Source organism: Parambassis ranga, chromosome 8 (assembly GCF_900634625.1).
Source record: "Parambassis ranga chromosome 8, fParRan2.1, whole genome shotgun sequence".
NCBI lineage: Eukaryota > Metazoa > Chordata > Actinopteri > Ambassidae > Parambassis > Parambassis ranga.
Genome location: NC_041029.1, coordinates 5,327,746 through 5,349,805, shown reverse-complemented (window position 1 = coordinate 5,349,805; position 22,060 = coordinate 5,327,746). Strand labels below are relative to the sequence as shown.

The 22,060-nt window shown below is 45.3% G+C and overlaps 1 protein-coding gene across 3 annotated transcripts; it reads right to left on the bottom strand.

Moving 5' to 3' along the window:
- Positions 1–405: 405 nt before the first annotated feature.
- pdgfab (platelet-derived growth factor alpha polypeptide b) lies at positions 406–17,618 on the bottom strand. 3 transcript variants are annotated; one of them, XR_003671127.1, is made up of 7 exons: positions 16,941–17,618; positions 15,847–15,943; positions 12,311–12,454; positions 10,945–11,135; positions 3,750–3,876; positions 3,060–3,186; positions 406–2,130 (listed from the first exon to the last, which is right to left on the bottom strand). XR_003671127.1 is itself a non-coding variant. In XM_028412809.1 (6 exons), the coding sequence occupies exons 1-6, from the start codon at positions 17,001–17,003 to the stop codon at positions 2,117–2,119; spliced, it is 636 nt and encodes a 211-aa protein (XP_028268610.1). In that variant the 5' UTR covers positions 17,004–17,618; the 3' UTR covers positions 406–2,116. The 3 variants fall into 3 exon arrangements, 1 of the variants encoding a protein (XP_028268610.1); XR_003671128.1 differs by lacking the exon at positions 12,311–12,454; XM_028412809.1 differs by lacking the exon at positions 3,060–3,186.
- Between the last annotated feature and the right edge of the window lie 4,442 nt (positions 17,619–22,060).

The following is a 22,060-nucleotide window of genomic DNA, read 5'->3' as shown; positions in this document are numbered from 1 at the left end:
TGATGTAAACATGGATGCTGGTAATGATCTAAGTATGGTATGGTGTTGTGGTAATGTGACACACACATTTTTGATGATGCTACCATTTGTTGCCACAGAGGCAGCGTCACAAATATGCCGAACAAACAGAAAAACTGTATGCGTTTGCTGTCTCCATTTCAATTCAAGCCTATTAGTCGGTACTCATCAAAGCACACCGTCATCAACCAAGCCGTTAACACTGTTGGCACTGCAGGCCATTTGACTTTAGGTCAGCCCGTCCCTTATAGAATGAGAGCGCAGCCTCGACCTTCCTGCCATCCTTGAGACACCATTCATAGGACTCAACATCCAGTGAACAATTTTATAAGCAGAAACATATTTATTGTTGAAAACATAAATATATAAATTATGATTATTGCTGTCTTTATCCAATGGAAGCTCAAAAGAAAAGAAATTAAGGCTTAGTGATAGCATAATGGCATTGTGTTGTAATTCATGGTCCCTGATTCACTGAAAACATCATCTTACACTGATGTGAATGGTGAAACATCTGCCCTACAATAGCACCAGTTGACTTAATACACAGGTGGACTGTGTGTGTGTGTGTCCACAACCCAGCAGTAGCCATGTTTCAGCTTTAGTCCTTTGACTGCCACGCGATGCACTTCACTTTGCACTGTGACTCCCTGTTAAACTTCCTCATTTCCACATATTGTAACAACACATCGGGTTGTTTTTGCACCTCAGTGCGTTCAGCGTCATCTTCCTTGGAAGCATGAGGCTGCATAAAAAATGAGTCATTACACAGAGGGTATGTGGATGTGATCAGAAATGTGTTCCTCAAGTAACGGAGGAGTGAAACCTGAACAAACAAGGAGCCCATTCATGCACTTATTGATTGGATTTGCTCGTTTCATTCATTCTTTCAAGCCGACTTTGCTCTTTGAAGGCACAAAGAGCAAAGAGCGCTTGCAAAGCAGACAGGGCGTGTATTTATACCTTATCAGTGTTAGAGTGATATGGGTGAAAAAAAAAAACGAGAAATTAGTCAGATGCTACCTCTCATCTTTCTCTCCTTCCCGTTGTCTTTCTTCTGGCACTGGCATTGTTTTTCCTCAGTTATTTCAACCTCCTGCCCATTTTGCATTTTTCAAAATCCCAATGGATTAAATACAAGCATTCAACCACAACAAAAGAAATAAACATAATTCCAGCTTGGATATAGTATACATAATATATTTCATAACAAAAATAAAGCATCTTCCTTGACTGACTCTCACATCTCCTCCTTGCACACATATATCCAAACCATATACAAGACTTGACATCAATCAGATATACTGCAATATAATAAGAAACATGGCTGATGAGAAAAAAACAACAACTTTAAAAAAAAAAAAAAATGACACTGAGATTGTGATACTGATGGTTACAAAGAACCGGACCATACAGAACTCTTTGCACATCTGCAAAAATCATACAAACACATTTTTTTTGTTCTTTTTTTTGTATTGGAAGAGACAGAAAGCAAACGTCCACATATATAAATAGTTTGTAAGTAGCGGTGCGTCTTCCTTTTTCAAATTTAACTGTACATAGCAGGTGGGCCAAGTCGCAGAGACAACCAGAGGTCTCAGAGCAAACATTCAACAAAATGTTTAATGCTCCTTTAAGAGAGTCCTTTAAAAAAATGAAACACTTTTGTCTCTTTTATTCAGTCTCTTTCTTTCTTTCTTCCTCTGAATCAGAGCGCTGGATTCCCAGAAAACGTGTGATCCATCCGTTGTGTGTCAAACAAACTCAACACATATCCTTTCCATCACCTCACTTCGGACACATTCTGCCCCGCACGAGCTCCACGCCATCTCTTCAGTTGTCTGGGTAGGTGGCGTACCACAGAAGAAGTCAACATCATTGGTTATTGTTTTATTTGTTTGTTTTTTTTTTGTTTAGTTTAAAAAAAAGCACCTTTGGCATTTTATTTAAGTTTTGTCTCTCTGTCTCTTGACTTTACAGAAAAGATTTAAGGCTGTCATAGCAGCGGGGGATAAGGAGGACAGAGCAGGCGTCCTGTCGGTGGCATCCTCTGTTTAGGTCCCTCCCACACTGATGAAGTCCTTTGTTCTGATTGGTCTCACCTCACATCCACTATAGGAGAAACAAAACAAAAAAACTGAGATTAGGATGGTGCATTCACAACAACAACAACAAAAATTAATTATTTATCAATTTTTCATGCATTTCAGACTGACACGACACACACAAGACCCACAGTGTACCCAATCACATTTCTCCAGAATTAAAGACAGTGATCAGACCAGACTTTATTATGTCAAGTCAAAATACTGCACGTGTGTGTGCGCCCAAATTAAATGACAAAACAAAGAAAACTAAAGTGGCCAAAAGAGTGCAGCTTAAGAAAGCACAAGCAAATGCACTGCAATACTCGCAACACAAGACAATACAGAACAGAGCTGCAAGTAGTGAAGACAGGGGGTGTGTTTTTGCTTGTTTGTTTTTTATGTTTTATTTATTTGCCACTCCTACTTAAACATCCAAGTCACGTTATTTGTTAGTGGCCCAGCATGGTCCGTCACTTTTTTGGCTCCCCTGGAAACACATCAATGCTCTTGGTGCTACTTGCAGTGTTTCATTATTTGCTTGTGTAATGAGTATTCACAGGACACGTGTTGCAAAATTGCGTAATATTTTCTTCACCCGCTTGTGTTTCATCTATTTGTTGAATTGACTTTTGTGGGACACCTTAAAAAGTGTTAAATATTCTTTCTTTCTCTCTCTTTCAGATGGTGAATGGGAGGTGTGTTATTTTGAGGAGAAAAAAAAACAGTGCACATAAGAACAATGCTATAACAAAAAGCAGATGTATATGGTGTGCATGCGCAGCAGGCCTCAAACTCAACATGCAGCAGTGGTGAACAGAGTGGGATAACTCCTCAGCCCTTCGTCTTGTCACACTGGTTGGCTGTGATGTGATTGGTGATTGGCGGGCCTCTCTTTGCACCGTGATTGGGCCATTGCAGCACCAAAAAGTGGAGAGAAGAGTGCACTAGTCCTACCTGTTCCCTTCACAGCTCTCCAGTGGACTTTGGGGGTAATGAGAGCAACTTTATTATGCCAGCAATAAGTCCTTGCTGGCCCTTAGCTTTTTAGGCTTCCTTTTTTTACCTTTAGCCCTACGGTAGCCTGAAAACACAAAGTTAGGGAGGGTGGAAAGCAGGGTTAAAAAGCAAGAAGCAGCGGTTTATGGTACAGAAACAGCCTTGGGACAGAAGCAGAGAGTGCAAAGATATAACACATTATAAATACTTTAGATGCCTTATCAGCAAACATCACAGAGCTTATCTGCTCCCAGGGAGAGAAAGGCTTCAGATCAAGGCACTGGCGGTTATACCTGCTGTCATGCCAAGCAGTCTTTGGACACCCTCCCTTAACACACATTCACATAGACTTTGGCATACACACACACACACACACACTGGCATGTACAAAAGCACAAGCTTAACAGTTTTGCACTAACATGCTGCATTAGGGAGTGTTTGTCTATTGAGGAGAAAAAGGTCATCCAGTGCAAAGTCAAGGAGCCAGACAGAGGAAAAGATCATCAGGAAGTCAGCAAAGCAGAATGCTTGACACATGATGTCGGGATGAGGGCGGGGCTTGGCTAAAAAACATAGCTGCACTGTGGTTTTTCTGCAGCTGGAACAACATTTAGGATGATAAACAGCAAATCTTTGGGTCATATTTACCTGTTTCTGCATCTGAGTGCTCTACCACATGATGTTGTGACGTGCACACACACTCCTGGTGGTCTTCTAATCGCACGAAGACTTCTCGCAGCTTGGGTTTCCTCCTCACATACTCCACCTTGGCTACCTGCGGAGTAGAAGAGAGGAAAAAAAATGTGAGCTACAGTACAGATCCTGATCCAGCACAATCAACATGCTTGACTGCACAAGGGAAGAGTAAGAAAAAAAATCTAACTTTATTATATGAATTCTGAGGAAAAAGACATTTTAAAGTGTCCCTAATACAGTTTCGATGATATCGCCACAGACTGATTCATAAAAACCAGCTTTGCCTCCTGTGATGGCAGCATTCCTCTGAGGCTGATGCACTGGCTTCCACTTGTGCTTTTGATCGGCTGTGTAACTGAATGGAGTTTGTTACCCTGTCTAAGCATGCTCAAACAATGGCGGCAGAGAAGAGATAGAGGGTAAGGGGTGGGGAGCGTTGTATGCCCTGAGGCCCTAAGGACAGTTTACCCTGGCAGGAGAAGAGAAGCTGGGAGACCCCCCCCCTTCTGCTCCAAGCCTGAAGCATCCACATCCAGACAGACACACACCTAAACTCCCTCACTTTGCCCTGACATGTTGGTTTTAAATCACATTTCTTCATGGGTTAAGGAAAGTGTTGCCCTGCATGCATGCAGGAAATACAGTTTACTTGGTGTAATCTAAGCAGTAAAGCATCCTTTCCAATCTAACGAGGAATTCCAACCGTTCCAGGTAACGCCCTCTCAGTTTAGGGCTTACTTCCTACCCAAAGGCTAGTAACGAAAACAACACAGTGTTGATTAAAGCTTACATGAAAGCTGAGCAGAAAAGGTTGCACAGAGGTTATGATGATCTTGTTGTGTAACTCGGGTGAGGCGGCCGCATGCTTTTCTTGCAAAAGAGTGCCAAGGTACAGGTAACCTTCCACATCCACTGCTGAAGGCCTGGGGGCCACATGGAAATAATATCCCCTGCTTCACCTATCCTACTCAATGCACGAGAGAGGATATTGACCGACAATCTCCCAATGCCCTATCACACGCACACACACTGATGAGAGGCTTTCTTCTTCTATCCAACGATGGCCTACCGCCAAGACCAGATCTTGAGATGTGAACACAGCAATCCCGAGAAAATATTGTTGACATTCACATACTTACAGAGCAGCTTCGTGTCAATGGAGTAGGAATTTATCAGGCGGAAACCGAGGCAGAGAGAAGAGAGGGACCAGAAGTTTCACTGAACACTCCTTTCTGCCACAATTTCTTTTTGTGGAAGAAGTGAAAGGGAGTGAAAAGAGAGTAAGCAAGCAGAGGTGGTATGTGGTGAGCAAACAGAGGACAATGGTGTCTGGGTTAGTGGTGGTGTGTTTGCTGTTACCGGGCCCTGACAGAGAGGGAGAGCGGGTGAAAGGACAGAAGACTAGGAACCATCACTCTCATTAGAAAACAAGGGTGTGTGTGTGTGTGTGTGTGTGTGTGTGTGTGTGTAAATAGAGTGAGTTATTTAAGGAAGAAGGGGAGGAGGGGGTAGGACTGACCGTGATCATGACTTGCATTAGATGACATTCATGTGTTACCTATTAAGTTTCTGGGTTATCCACTGCAGAAATGTATAAAAACTGACACTGACAGGACAGAGAGAGAGCGAGAGAGAGAGAGAGAGAGAGAGAGAGAGAGAAAGGTTTATTGTTTTCTACCAAAAACCCAGACAGCGTCAAAGAGTGACATGACATGTTTCCCAAAAAAACTGCTGCAAATATTTAATCAAATTATCTGAAGTGGAAAAACATCAGGGAGAGAAAGAGAGAGAGATAAAAGAAGCAGCTGTCTCTGCAGACAACACTGCTGCTGATGTTACTGGAATATTTGAGTCGATAACAGGACTACTGATGTGGCTCCCTAAAGACTAATTCACACACACACACATACCAAACACACACGCACACAAACGGCTATTGACAGAAGGATGAAGCGAAGGGCCCCCTTGATGAGAGGCCCGGCAGTAGGCTTGTCTCCTTGCCCCCTCACACAACAAGGTTAAAAACCCTCCCTGCAGGATGTGCACACACATTCACACACACTTGCATATGCGTTATGGCAAAGTGTTGATGCTACAAGGGAAGCAACGGCAGCCTTCCCCCTTACCGTTTTTCCACTTCCAATTTTTTACTTTTTATCAATTTTGAGCCACCTCTTCCCCTCCATACAAAGATCTCCCAATGTGGCACTGAGTCAATGACTTCCCACAAAAAAACATAGATCAGAAAGAGACCCCCATGCTACGACAAGGGGCCCCACACTCTCTTTGTATAAATCAAACTGCTCTAAACTCCCTAGAAAGCCAAGGCCCTGAGAAAGAGCCCCCTGAGTGGCTGCAGAATGATATCCGATCCAGAAGGTTGGGGTGAGGCAATGGGACTCTGGGAAGTGCGCCCCCGCTCAGTTTGTCCCCAGTGATGCCGATTGTCCCCGTTGGGTTAATTGGGAATTCCCTGAGCACGAAGCACTGATGAGAGCATGACAGAGGGGGAGAGAGTTTAAGTCTGGCCTTCCAAAGAAAACATGGCGGTGGGGATGTGGATGTGCACCGCCGGCCATGGTGAACTGGAACAGTGACCAGAGCCAAGCAAAAATAAAATGTAAAAAAAAAAACAAAAAAAAAAATGTGTGTGTTTGGGGCAGTGGAAAGAGGCAGGGTGGGGGTGGCAATTCATCTGTCAGGAGGGAAATTAAGCGCGAGAGAGAGAGAGAGAGAGAGACACACACACCGTTCAAAAAAAGGAACCCTTGTTGAGATGCTACAACTGTGGGGAGGAGAAAGGAGGAGGCGCTTCCTGTATTTACACCAGTCTGCTTGTGGCACCAAGAGGAGAGCACCAACACACATCACACAAAGACAGCAGAGGCAACCTGCTGCTGCCCTCTGCTTCAACTCACTCCACCACACACACACACAGGGTAAAAGGGGCTATCACAGACCGTTTTTTGGAGAAGAGAGGAAGCAATAAGGGGCATTTATCATGTCTCTTTGCCAGACTTACAATGGCAAAATGCCATCTAACACCACAAAACATGTAATATCAAGTATCAAAGAATCTAAATGTAGTCTTTTTGTTTCTTCACAGAACAACAGAATCAAAGCAATAAACGATGGACTTGACAGAGGGGTAAAATTAGAGAGTGGGAGTTGGCTCTGTTTCAGGAAAGAGGCAGAAAGAGCAAGGAGGGAGTGAACAACTATTTCACATAACAGACAATCAGACTCCAAGACTTGAATGGGGTGTGTGAAGAGAGGACATGAAGTCAGTGGGGAAGAGCAAAAAGGGAGGACAGGCGGCGAGAGTGGTGGAAAATACACAAATATTAAAAAGCCTAAAATGTGATTAAAACACACAACGCTACTTTTTCTGCTCGTGTTGATGCCTTCCAGCCGGTGAGGCGGTAGCCAAACTCTCAGGACACTCCCGTGGTTGGGCGACCCTGCCCCACGACCCCACATGCACTTGTACACACACACACACACAAACTCCATCTCCATCAAATAAGAAAGCTGAGTGAATCAAAGGGGAAATAATTCACAGCTGCACAAGGACTTCAAACAGGGGGCCCCTCATTCCCATCTGCACCCCCTCTTACCCTTCAAATGATCGTAAATCATTCTCACTGTATCACTGTCTTTTATTTATGAAACACCCCGTAAGTCAGGGTCCCACACAACCGCAGGGCTGCAGCTACTGCTTCCCCCAACACCCGGATGTGACCCACTGTCACTGAGGTAACCGTGTGTTTGCATGTAGGAGTCGGGGCCGGGGAGGGAGGGGTAGTGCAGAGAGATGTGTGGACCCCCACACTCAGCACTGCAGCTATATATCCGCCTGGCCTCTGTCAGCCTCTGCTTTGATCAAGCAGCCATCAGCACTTCATTACTCTGTGGCCCGTCTCCTTTTTGCTGCTGCTGCTTCACACAAATGGCCTTGTCCCCGCTCTGCGGTTGGAGGAGTTTACACAGCCTAGCATAGATTGCACACACACACACACACACACACACACACACACACTCTCTCTCTCTCTCTCACCCACCCACACATGTTCTTCTCTGGGTTTACACAGATGTGCACTCATGACCCTCTCTGACCTCTGCAAAACACTACTACATAGTGCTTCAAAGGCATTTCGAAGCTTCCAGTTAATAAACCAACTAACTAGCCAAACCTGCACAAATGCTGTCATTTACACAATTTAAAAACTTGCAGTAAGTGCTGCATATTTCTCCAAGAGGACAATAGACTAATTCATTGTCATCTCTATGGTCTAATAGAAGCCTTTTCCTAGCAATGGAACAGGATGGTGTGATGAATTTCTTTACTTTAGAAGCCTCACAAGACTTATGGAGTGAGAGGATGAGTGACAGGTCTATTCTTCTCCTGTGTCACAGCCTGTTTACTCTGCCCCACAGGAAGAACACACAGAGAGGCCTTCACATCCACACACACACACACACACACACACACACACCACTGTGCATGTGCATGTTAAAATCTTCTGATATCTCACGTTTCCTCAGCTTCTGTCTGTGCAAAAACCTGTTGTTTAATGAGTGAGACTGTCTGGGAAGCCTCAGAGCCAGAGACACTGAGAACGCCATCCAAAATACTGGACACAGCTGGAGTCTGAGATACGAAGGCATACAGGAGGGATGAGGACGAAGAGGTGGAAAAAGAAGACAGAAGAGACTCTGATGATAATTTTAAAACCTCGAAATGTTCTATAAATAAAATGCATTGTTATCACTATTGTGGAAAAGAGAAAGGAGAGAAATGTGGGAAAATCCCTTTTAATGGAAAAGAACAGGGAGCGCCAAGATGCTGGGATAGAGGGGAGTGAATGTGGTGTCAGTGAAAGTGCAAAAGGAGGTGGGGCTGTAAGAGGAATGCTTGGAGTCTGAATACATAAAAAAATGCTCTATGAATTTTGATCTCTTTCATATATGCTGAGCCATCTATACATGGCTTGCATATTGCTTTAATTTTTTTTAATGTTTCTTATGTGACTTTATAGACAACATAAAAACAAGTATGTGGATAGAAAAACTGCAAAAGAATGAGAAGAAAGGGACATTTAGAGCCTCCCTGAGGCTACTCCTCTTTAGAATCACCTTTTTTTTATTACCCTACCACTGAAGGAAGGGGGGATAAATAAATAAATGTGCATATGGACAAATGCATGGTGGCATGAAATGGAAAGAAACACAGCAGATGTGTTCTTTTCCCATCCTTGGCTTGTAATAGAAAAACAGGCCCAGGGTAGACAGGACAACATTTCTAATAAAGCACAAACTGAACCCCTATTCAGACTCACCACTGAAGGGACAGACAGAAAAAAAAAACTTGGCATGAAACAATCTTTCTCACACACAATGTGGCGAATGTCTCCTGACCGGAGAGTGAGCCCTGACGCTTGACCTTTCCAGAAAGGGGACACAACGCCTCTCAACGCCCTTCGCCTTGGAACCACAAGGAACCCCCTCTCCCACTGCACCCCCGGTGTTCCCTCACAAGTCTGCGTATGCGCCCATTTTTTGTCATAAATGGGGACGCTTAGGCAAAGCTGCACGGATCATGGAATTCCAGGAATAGCTGAATCAAGCCTTAAAGCGTGTCGTCGTCAGTGTCTCTGCAGCCGTCACACAGGGCTCCCATTGAGGCTGACAGACATTGACTCTGGCAGATGGAGCATGCATGCAGACAGGCAGACAGACACACAGGGTTGTGCTGTATATCAGAGCACTTACCACACTATGAGTCAGCATTTCTAACCATATAAACCTGTGTCCTGCATGCACTGCCTTTGCCCTCGCTGTCTCTACTCTACGACTAAAAGACCAGGTCACAGCGAACGCCCTCCTATCTACACTGAAATCTCTCTGACCTGTGCCAGTGTGCCGAGGGGAAGGAGGCGGCAGCAGCAGCACACAGGATTGGTATTTGTTTTATTACTCCACCGCTCTATTGAGGCGGCTTCTTCAAAGCCATGCATGAGGAGAAAGCAATGTCCCGGTGCCCACGGCCAGGCCAAGATCGCAGTGATTACAGAGATGATGAGAAACAAACAGTCACAACTGTTCCAGGCTTATCCTGTTTGTCTCCTTGAGTTGTCTCTTACGGGACATTACTCCCATACCTCCAAACAGAGCAGAACAGGCTTATAGTGTAAATACATCTCAGCTCCAGCCACTGCATCTTCTCTGACAATGAACAGAAGGACGTGTTTTCAAGCCAAGCTGATGCCAGAGAAGCCTCTAAGAGCAGTGCAACCCCCTCATTCTCTTTGTCTCACAGCATCCAGAAATGACAAAAGGGCCAAACAAAGAAGACGAAGCTGCACCGTGACACTCTCAAGATACAGGAGAGTGTTTTGTGAAGTGCGTGCATGCATATGTGTGTCCACATCCCTCGGGTTTCTCTAGGAGTATTTTTAACCTTGAGAGGTCATTAATCTCTTTGAAACGTGAAATTTTACTGAAGGGTTGCACTGGCTGTTTCTTCCTGTCCTCTGTCTCTCATATCTGGCAAAAGCATCCCTCTTAGGTCAATCCTTCAACATGTCCTGGCAGTGCCAACAACCTTCTCTCTGGCACGGCCACTCTGGGCTCTCACCAAACATGGGATAGAGAGACGAGGGTAGAGGTAAGGAGCAGCTCAAATAGGAGGTGAGAAAGAGGATAGAGTGTAATTGCTTAAGTGGCCACTTGGCGTCAACCCCCATAGACATCCATTATTGAATTTACAGAATGAAATGGGCTATAGATAATTGCAACGTAAATCCTGCCTACAGGTCGGAGCGTCATGTGTTCAAGAGCATTTATATTTATACAGCTGCTACAAAGAAAAAAAAAGTTTTTCAAACTGTTGTGCACAAAAATCTGTACAAACTCCTGATCAGCCAGATAATTTAATCTTTGCTATGTTTAGCTAGTTCCTAACTTTTGTTATGTGACATCTGGTCATGTATGGGTTAGTCACAGCATTTTAGTTGGACCGGTTAGTGCAGATCATCACGCACGATGCATTCAAGGACCATTGGAAAGCTTGAGAATTCTTCCAGTTTTTTACTGTTTTACACTTTCTGAATATGCGGGTGGCGTGCATTTGAAACCATTTTCTTACCTTTACAGTGCGGTGGTGCTTGCGCGAAGGGTGACAGCGCATGTTGCTGGTGTTGCAGCAGCCCGTGCAGCGCTTCACCTCTACACAGGGCGGCCATATCAGGAAGTTTGCCGACGTGGGATCCACCTGGCTCCTGGGGATCTCGTAGATCACCGTCCGTGTCTTGCACACAGCTGGGACGGCTTCCTCCACTGGAAGAGAGAGACAACTTAGCATCGGCACCCATGGACACGCCCCCCCAAATCAGTTGCCATTGTTACAGTTCTTCCATTCCACTCACAGCTGAGGAACACATTCTTTCCCTGCTCATTACATGATGACTCACTTGATGTGGAGGTTGTTCATCTTTATCTCAGATCACACCCAACCTTCTTTAAGGCTGTTAAGCCGACAAACTATCCAAAAAAGCTGATCTCATATCGGCTAAGAAGCTTAGGAGTCGGTGAGACATAAAAGAGTGCTCTTTTGTTCAGAGCCCTCATTGTGGTTAATGCAGCATGACCAGGCCAAAAAAACCTTTATGTCTGCCAGTGGGAAATCTAATAATGGCCTTTGACCCTCCTGGGCAGAGTGAAAAGAGGAAGCCGGTGGGCATTCATGTCAGATTTAATGCTCTGACAGGCACTCAAACCTAAAGATTGTGTACAGTAAGATACCATTATGTCGTAAAGCTGATATGTCCATCATGTACAGAACGTGAGGGCGCTTGCAGACAGCTGCCAAAGTGGTATCATTCACATATACATGAAATACGACCAGCCACTTCATCCTGTGTTGCTTTCATAAAGGCTGCGCTGCTGGGAGAGATGTGAAGAGCCCGCAGCCGGCCTTAACACACATCACACACACACACTACATGGTATTCTGCACGCCTCGATCAGATATCGTACCGCGTGGCGTTTTTATGAAGAAATCTGACTGAGAGCCCAGGCGAGCTGCAACTTGAACCCCGAATGCCTGGAATTTCCACGCTCAGGGATATATTTCTCTCCTGACGCGTGTGTGTTAGATCTGCAAGCCTCGGGCCAATTAAAAGGCTTCATGTCAGACGTCCTCGTCAACCTCATCGCACCAGCTTTCTCATGATTCCTTGATTGCCATAAATACTGGGTGGATGTCTTCATTAGGGTTTCTTTTATCCACAAAACAGCCACTAACTATTAGCTTTGTTTGAAATGAGTGTATAAGGTGATCGGTTTCATCTCCTGGGAACTCACTTATCAGGGGTGATATTTCAGATACGGGTTATTTTTAGGACATTTTGACACTGTAATATTGTGTGCCAAGTTGTGATGTGTATGTAATCATGATGCAACCTCTAAGCAACACGGTGCAGCATATTGAGTTCCTTTCAGTCAGGGCTTACCGATGCTCCTCTTGCGTCGGCTGTGCTGATGGGAGCTCTTCAGGTCGTTGTAGTAACCATGCTGACGAGTGTAGTTCTTGTGATGATTGTGGTGATTGTGGTGCTTGCGGTACTTGTGCTCCTCAATAACATCGTTTCCCGTACCTCGTCAAAACAGAAGGCCACCATATTAATAATGTCACACAGAGGAGAAGCAAAAAGAAGGAGAGAGAACGTATTCAACCAATAAACCAGCTTCCGCAACAAGCTATGCGTCGGTTAGTCACATGACCATAATGACACAGTAACCGGCTGGTGCCTTATGTTTGATTCTTTGATTCCCTAGAGAGTTCCCTTTCTGGCAGTCTAGCGAGGAAGGGCGACTCCTGATGATGTCATTCACTAAGGCACACAGGCTCGAGTGTGTAATCTGCAATCTTTTTGTGTGTGTCAGCCTCCCTGACTCATTTTTCTTAACTGAAATTTCCCAACAGGAAAAAAAAGAAACTAGACACAGGTGAATCAGCATTGCTCCTTTAAAAACAACCAGCTCTCTCAGACACACAGTGGTCATTTGACAGGTGGTGCTCAGCCACCATTATTCCAGTGCCTAATTAGTGGTTTCGTGTCTCTCATTTACCTGAAAATGTTTGCTTTTTCAATCATTCTGCGGCTTAGAAAACGACGTGTTATGTTATGCTGCGACGCTAAAAAAAAATCCCCCTCCAGTGTAGCCGCTTCAGCTTTTCCACAGTTACGGCCATCTGATAACGCTTGCTTGTTTTGGTCCCCGCCCAGAATATAAGATTACAGAAAAGTGCCAGACCAGCAATAAAATAATAAAGCTTGTCTGCAAGTTACTGCCCTCCGAGGACTGTTTGCTAAGTGGGTGAGTCTATACCTGTCTATAGGTACAGCATATTCACCTCACCTGGCTACCACAATCCAACACCTGTACGTATAATGTAAACACAAGCTCACAACTCCTCTCATTATCCTCCACAACATGCTAAAGCCCCAATGTACACCAACGCAACAAAGCTCAGCCATATGCAAACACATTCCACTCATCCATCGCCTTTGTGTTCTGACCACAGTCATCTCAAAGGATTTCCACTTCCCATACACCTCAGGGATTGGTTGTTTATTTGCTTTTTGATGCCTTCTTTTCCCAGCTCTGTCAGGTTTCAGCGGGGAGTTGAGGGCATTTCCTCTTAGCATGTCATGCAGTCAGTCACAGAGCCGGTGACCCAGAACCAAAGGTTTACAGCAGGGAAGTGTTGACTGCAGCTACAGCCAGTCTAGTCAGGTGGATGCATTGTGATATCTGGATGAATCACAGTGGGTCACTGTGCATTTTTTTTTTTACTTTGCTCTATTTCTCCTGTCAGAGGAAAGCAGGCGTTAGGGAGGGTGTTAGGCTGGTCTGACAGGTAGGACATAAAGAAGCCCTTTATAGACTGCACAGTCTAGTTGTGACACAATAAAAGGACTTTTTTCTGTTGTTTTTGTTTAAAGGAGGTGGGTTACGCTGGGGAAAAATGAGGTAAGAAGAGAGATGGAGTGAGGGGTTTGCTCCTCTGCAGGTTCCAGGTGACTAATAAGTAATAACAAGCCGGGAGCGATGTCAAAACTGAGACAAGAGAAAAGAGGACATGAGACAGTCTCTCACCATGAATCAGGCTTTCATGACTGGCAAATTACTCCCTCCATTAGCCAAGGGCTTTGACTCCCTCCCCTTTTACTCCTCCTCCCCCTTTCTTTCTTTCTTTCTTTCTTTCTTTCTTTCTTTCTTTCTTTCTTTCTTTCTTTCTTTCTTTCTTTCTTTCTTTCTGTCTCCCTCTACTTGTGCAAATAGCCAGCATGTTGTTGCCTTGCTGCCCCAATAATTCACTCTTCCTTGTTTTATTATCGTCAACAGTTACATGGTTGAGTTGACAATGCATTAGTTTGGGTCAACAGGTCTCGTCCTGTGGGTGTGAACATCAAGTAGGAGGCACAATATCATTTGTTTATGGGACAGTCACAGCTTACTGCTGCCAACTGTACACGAGGTAAACACACTGCCAGACCGTCTGCAGATTGCACAACAACTTGTGGCCTGTTGTGAAGCAGAGACACAACCTCCACTTGCTCCCTCCTGCACTTCTGCCCCACTCCAAGAGTCAGGTTCCCTTTTCTGTCAAAGTCCTTCACTGAAAGAGATAAGAGCAGACAGGCAGGCAGGCGAAGGGGCCACCTCGAGAGGGAGACGAGGATAGAGAGGAGAGGATCACCTCAGGGGCCAGACAGCCATCTGCAGACTTTAACGGGGTCATCTCATCTGTCAGTCAGAGCTGAAGACACCGTCGTTGCAAAAAAACAAATAACAAAGCAAATAAAAAAGTCCTGTAGGTCTTCCCTGGTGCCACAACCATCCTCACTTCCAGAGAGATAGAGAGAGAGAGAGAGCGTGCATTTCTGTCTCCGCCAGTTGAGACTATACTGTCCCGACCATCTGCAACAAAAGCTCTGAAAATACCGCTCTGGCTGGCGTCAAAGATCTTTTAATGGGCTGGCCAGGGCCGCCTAGCTGGTCTCAGACAGATTTATGTCCTCGTAATAATAATCAGCCTACTACTGTTACCCCGCAAAGCATTACTCTGTTTGAAGAAAGACACGTTAATTCAATTATAAACACCTCTTCTCATGCTAGAGGCGTCTATTCTGGGCAAGCAGGAGGATCACTGATGAGGAGCACTAGCTGCTTTGATTGCAAATTAATAAATGAAACACAGCGATGACGTGCTGCCATTAGGCCTAATTGATACGTCCTTCAAAAAAAAAAAAAAAAAAAAAAAAAAAAAAGAACACAGAAGAGTCTTAATGCTACTTTGCTGAACATAAGTTTTGAGGTTGCTAATGAGGTATGACCACCGAGGCAGCTTACATCATTAAAGCAAATTTAGTCATTTCCATCAACGAATCTTTATGGGAGAAGCCCTGAATTTGATATACGACCAGGGCCTGTGTAAATAGAGGCTCATGTGAAGGCAAACAGCTTCCACCAGCGAGCTGCTGTAACTTAATCTAAGACAGTCCGAGACAGACCAGCCCCCACCACCACCGCCAACCCCCAGCACCGCCACATAAAGCAGCAGCACCTGAAGCAGAAGTATGTCTCTGTTTACAGGACAACAAACGTGGCAGTGTAGCTGCAATAAAAAGGAAAAGTTCACCTTTGTCACATGTGTACAGTAAAGGCACCTGTAGCAGTTTGCCATGAATGCTCCAGGCAGCACAGATCCCACAGCAGTTCTTTAGACCAGACTACAGTGCTGAATGTAAATAGGAGAATGTGATACGCCTGTCTGTGCATTAACAGACACAATGAGCCACAAACTGATCCAGATACATGAGCCATCCAGCTCTGTGGGTTCAAAGTGCCAAATCCTTTAGAAAGATATTTAAATGTGTGTAATGTCATTATGAATAGAATACAGATTTTTTTTACGCCATCAACAAAAGCAGTTTGAACAACATGGAGGGATTCAAAAGTATCAAGAGGCAGAATTTACCTACGGAGTCAATCTCCAGTAGCCGCTGGAGGTCGCTGATGCTGTGGATTTCACTGTGGGACAGTCGGTCTATCAGCTCCTGGGGAAACTCCACTTCCTTTAAAGAGGGAGGAGGAGGAGGAGGAGGGGAGAAATCAAACAGGAGATGAAACGTCTGAGTGAGTGTTAGTGTGTATAAATAGATCTTAAAGCTTCAGGATTTAAGCAGCAACCAATGAGATCATTTATTCGCAATCAATGTGCGCCAACAAGTAGCCATAAAAGTGAAAAGATGGCGCAGAACCAACTTTAGAATTTATGGTTAAAGTCATGCTTTGCAGCGGGGAAAAGGTGCGTTAGCCACATTAGTATTATTGTCATAATGTTCTGGACAGTCCAGACAATTCTATAGATTTCTGCAAAATCTACACTCTCAGTTGGAATCTATATGCCCTGGATTCATTATATTTATTATAATAGCTGCGTTCTATGAAAGCCACAACATTAAAAATCCTCTGTTTTCTTTGGGTTCCTGAGTATCGGTGTGAGCGCAGCACTTTGCACTTGTTGCGGTCCTGCAGCTCAACTTGAGAAAAGCCGTGCAGCCTCGCAGGAACAGCGGCTATTTATATCACCCGCAGCGGTTCCCATGAACGCGCTTAGCCCCCGACCCAAAACGTTTGCCCAGTTGGCTTCAGGCTGACAAACAGATTTGGCACAACAACAAAAAAAAACGCCAAAAATAACCGCGATGAAGCCTTTACGCGTCCAAGTGCAGACGCTGTGTTTGTTCTCAAAATCGCGCAGTCAGTGCACCTCATGCGGAGAGCGCAAGCTGTTTGTGCGTAAAATGGATTTATATTCACACTGTTCTTAAAATAGCCTCCTACCGGTACTTCTTATTTTCTTAATTAAAACGAAGGCCTGCTTTAAATTATATTGGCTCTATGTGCTCAAATAATCCCCTAATTACAGGCCTTAAATCAACACTTTGTAGTTTTATTTCTCAGGAAATCAAGCTGTGTGCGTAGCCCTTGAAGACTCTGTAGACCTTTGCACCTTGAGAGGAATAAAATGACTCTGAGGGCCCAACAATCTGTGTGCTGTAACTTTACCTCAGCGGCGGCCAGCAGCAGGTACGTCGTCCACAGCAGGAAGTAACAAAGTGCGGCTCTCATTTCCCTTTTAATTTAGAATGAACCCCGAACACGAAAAAGGTGCTGCTGGTTTGTAGGAGCCCCAGAGTCGCTCCTGGCCCCAGAGGATCCACAACCATCCCCTCGGGGCAAAGAAAACCGGTGTGTCAGCGCAGCGCAGCGCAGTTCAGTCAGTCAAGACGCCACAGAAGTGTTGCACTTGCTTGAGGCTGTGAAAGGTTGAGGAGTTGATTCTTGTTATTCACATTGGAGTGCGTCCTCTTGAACAAGCCCTGTGCTGCTGCTCGACATAGTTCCTCAAGCGCGACTGAGACAATCCAAAGAGGCGAGCCTGACGCGCATTGCACTTGTCCTTCACCCTCTGGAAAAAATACTACAACTTTTGCCCAGTTCAATGAAATTTCAAGCAAGAAACGCGGCTCGTTTTCGTCTTTTAGAGACTGTTGCACAGGGTTAATACGCACGGGCTGTTTCTCTAAGTTATAACAAATAGTCCTAAAAGCATATAATCCAAATGAGCAGATGCCCTGAGGAAATCACAGGGGGGGATAGTTGTCCGTGCTGTGCTATCCAGAGCTCTTGCCGCAGCGGTCTGCACAGGTCCTCGGCTGAGTGTAGGACTGTGGAGTGAATGGTGTCAGAGCGCCTCTGAGCCGCTGGATATAGAGAGCCAGCAGCTCCGTGCCCGTTGCGCCTCCCCTTCGCGTTTTGGTGATCGTGCATCTATTCAGCGAGGGGGAGCTGGTTGGCTGGTTGGATGACTTAAGACTCAAGAGCACGTCCCCACCCCTACACCCCCCCCCCCCACAACCAGTGTGTGTGTGTGTGTGTGTGTGTGTGTGTGTGTGTGTGTGTGTGTGTGTGCCCTTCAGCAGTGTGAAGAGCCCATCCAAAGATTCAGTCTGTAATCAATATTGATTATAAATGCAATAGACAAAAACACAAAAAAGGTGAGTGTGATGCCAGTGTTGTGTTGATGAGGATGATGTGTCATGTTTATAAAGCTTGTGTGACTGGCTCTCTGTGTGCATTTATGTGTAATATTATCAAAAGCAGGCAAAATGGTGTGGATAATGACAATGACCATGTGTGTGTGTGTGATTTTTAGACACAGGAAGCAACTACTTAACTGCAGGTTCACAACAGACTGGTCCTAACTTGCTGTTAGGAAACTGGAGGTTGTGAGTCGCTGTGCTGGGAGGTCTGGGAGAAAAGCCTAAGGGCCTGATAAAGGAGACAGGAGGAGAGACACAGACAGACCGACAGCATGCACACACACACACACACACAATCACCCAGAGGTGACAATCAGCAGGGAGCCATAGGTCAGCCAACCAGGTGGTCCGCCCTCCACCTTGTCCATTCAGCTGCATCACATAGTGCAAGGCCAGCCTGAGGGCTGGAAAGGCTGCGGAGACGAAGACAGCAGCAGATGTTGATGCAATTAATGTGGTCAACAAGCCTGTGTTCATTCAAATATTTTTATAATACATTTCGTCTTCCTTTGTTAAGGCATTAATGCTGTAGGAAAAGTGACTACGACTGACTGGTGACACCATGACCCCTGAACCACGTTGTTGTCATGGTTACATCACAGGTCAGCCTCCCTGTCTGGATGCACAGTCTCACTCATGACTCATGTTTGTTGTAGGTTCCTCATCATACTGCTGCAGCAGCTTTCCTCCACACGAAGAGAAAAGACAAACTCACATTTCAGAGTGTGTGTGGTGTGTGTGCGTGTGTGTGTGTGTGGGGGGCGGACACCTACATCACTCTCTTCTCTCACTCATTTATTTCGGTGTGAGCGATGAGGCAACATGTTTACTGGCAACTGAGGCCTGTGTACCTAACAACATTAACCCCATTAAATGATTTTATGGATGCTGGTGCACAGTAAATCTGTCCATAAAGACTCTGAGGAGAGGACATTCTGAGTGAGGTGATGACTCCCGTTTTGCCCCCGGGCCACACATAGTTCCCACTGAGACATACGATCGAGAAAAAAAAATGGAACATTTTTTAACAATGTGGTGGTTATGAGTCGTGTGGCCTTTAGGGAATTGAAGTGTGCCTGTTAGTCTGGAGGAGCTATCTGTTTGAAGCATCTACTGAGGTAGGAGGTGTGACCTTATCATTTTTAAAGCCAGGACAGTAAGATTTTCATTTTAGGTACACTGTAGTTTCAAAGCTGTTTCATACTTTGCATAAACAAAAAAAAAAAAAAAAAGAACAGACGAGTCTCCGTCTTGTACCTGTTTTGACTTTTTGACAGGTTTTGCCTCAGTAATATTCCTTTAAAGGATGATTGATAAGTTTGTGGCCCACATGCAGTACACACGTCTCCTCTTTGTGAGGTTTTGGACTGGTCTGTGGTCTATAGCTGCATCATCACTGTCAGAATGTCAAGCGCTCTTTTCGTGAAGAGGTGAATCGGCCGGCTGTTAGATGACACATTCCTGGATGGCAGCCATCACCACCGTGGACTTGTGGGCTGCTGGAGCATTGTTCTGGTGGAACAAGCACACTCCTCTTTGTCAACTGTCCCATATTAAATCTTCCACTTAGCAGCACTTTCGTTGCATCCAAGAATACGGATGTCTTTGGAAGTCATCGCCAAGTGTCATTACTGGAGAAATCTCACAGGATTCTTCTCAAAAATAATAAAAAAAAAACAGCAGACTGTCCCAGAAGACTTGTGCAGAATCTGCCTCTAATCAGGCACATGGAGTGTTCCAGGGTCTTTCTGTCACATCTTCACCTTGCTGTTAGAAGGGACGCCCACCATGTCCTCATGGACCTCCCCACATTTCCATCAGCGTCCCTGGTCTTTCACAAGCACACCAACACATTATCATCTTTAACACCACATCTTAACTTGATCCCGGTTCAGCTGAACTCTGGATCTCACACTTCAGTGTGCAGTGAAGAACCATAAAAAGATAGCAGAGTCGACAATAGAAACTCGGCATGTCGATAGCCGTCTATGCGTGACAGTTATGACACTGTCATATTTCCCCTTCAATGAAAGTGCTTGCACATTTTCCACTGGGTTTCCTCCTTCTATGACACCTCATAATGTTAAAGAGCGAGCGGATTGCCTTGCAACAGAGAAACAAACACAGATCTTAACCTGGTGTCTCCCTCAGCGCCGCCCTGCCATATCATGAGCACACATGAGTCATGGACACAAGGAGCAAACAGGCCCTTTGTAGACAACAGAGAGATCTCCTCCCTCTTCCTCAGGGTAGAATTAGCCTCCGCTAACTAAAGCTCCAACCACCTCATCAGTGTCTGTGATGACAAAGTTGATGCCATTAGTGGCTTGTGTCTTGATCTTTTTTAGTGCGGACCTGTGTTATTTGACACGAGCTCTCTTAATAGACCCATTAGAAGAAACGGTGGTAAGATTTATGGTCGGGTTACTCATGCACACGCGCACGGATAAATAACTCAGGTGAAGTTTCCCAGGAGCAAAGGTACATTCCAGCGGCTGGTAGCAATATAGATTGGAAATTATCCAGAGCAGAGTGCATATCCAGGGCAACTTCTGCACACATAAACAAGCAGTGGCACAGTACACACACACGTTTATATTCACACAGCAGCAAAGAGAGGAGAAAGTACAACATCCATCGTAAGAGACGCAGCTGCTCTTTTATAGGGACGATTACTGGCAGCCATTTACAAGACTTCATCTCTCGAGCAACCTGAATGAAGTCTTCTGTGGGGCCTCCCTGCTCCTCTTTTCTCTCTCTCTCTCTCTCTAAGGCACTGTAGGTGTGCAGCCATTCAGGGTGCACAATACCCAACTGCTTTTGTCATAAGTCACAACTGCTGCACCTCTGGCATGAAAAAAAAAGAAAGAAGAAAAAAATCCCTACATGCACACATAAATGCACAAAAAGCGGGTATGCAAGGCAGACGTCCAGCTGCAACACATTAAAGGCTGCAGCAGCGCACTTGAGTTGTTAAGGGACCGCGGCATCCTCTCTGTGTGATCTCCAGTCAAGCTGCTCCAGTCATATAACCGCGTGCTCTACCAGGAAAGATCCTCAGAGAGCTAGAAAAAAAGGTGGTCGGTAAGAAACAGCAGAGAAGAGAGAAAATACAGGGAACATTCTGGAAGAAATGGGATTTTTACATCCAGTAAAACATCAAGCCTCACCTTCAGATGTAACGCAAAGGAAATCCCATTCACATTAAAGGGACAGTTCATCCTAGATATAACATGGTATTAATATATTTCCTGCAGCCCTAAGTGCTGGTGGTGGTGTGATGGTTTCTACAGCACTCTTTCCAAAACTGCAAGATAAAGCCATCTAGATGGATAAATACAGGCCATGCTCATTTCAAACTGTACATCTGGGACACACTTACACACCTGCACTCTCACCAATTTCCTCAAATGGACAGAGAGACAGACAGACAGACATGAAGCAATCTGGGCACAAGTCCCTACATGCAGTTCCCCGTTTCCCCTGTCCCAGCTCATTTTCCCCTTAAAACACTGCCTCTTTATTCTCTGTGAATGAAAAAAACACTCTCCCTTTCTACACACACACTCACTCAGAAAACAGGGGACTTCCAGCCTCTAAGACATAGCAGCGTAATTGCCGGTGCTCTGTTGTCTATCAAGACCTGACCTTTTCAACATGTGTGTGCCGTGTTGGGAGCGGTGGGAACCGGCAAAGAGGAAGACAGGGGTCTCCCCCTTAGCTCTGTGGTGGTCTGACCCAATCTCTCCACTCCTGACTCCCCCAAAAAGCACTCTGGGAACTCCCACTGTGTCCGCATGTCGTGTGAGTTTAGAGGCAAGGAGGGGAGGACGCGACCAACCCACAAATCTGGCTCTCAGCAGGGGAACATCAAAAGCGGCGCAGGACATGGATGTGGAAACGACAGCAGGAGACAGAGCTGCCCTGTCTTCTCGAGATCCCAAGGGGGGGACGGAGGAAAACTCAAGGTCTATGTGTAGAGCCCAGACATTATAGTGGCACAAATGTGAGCTGATTGTTGGTGCCAATGGGAAAATAGCAGACTGGTATTGCTTTACATAAATCTGGCCCTGAAATAAGTTA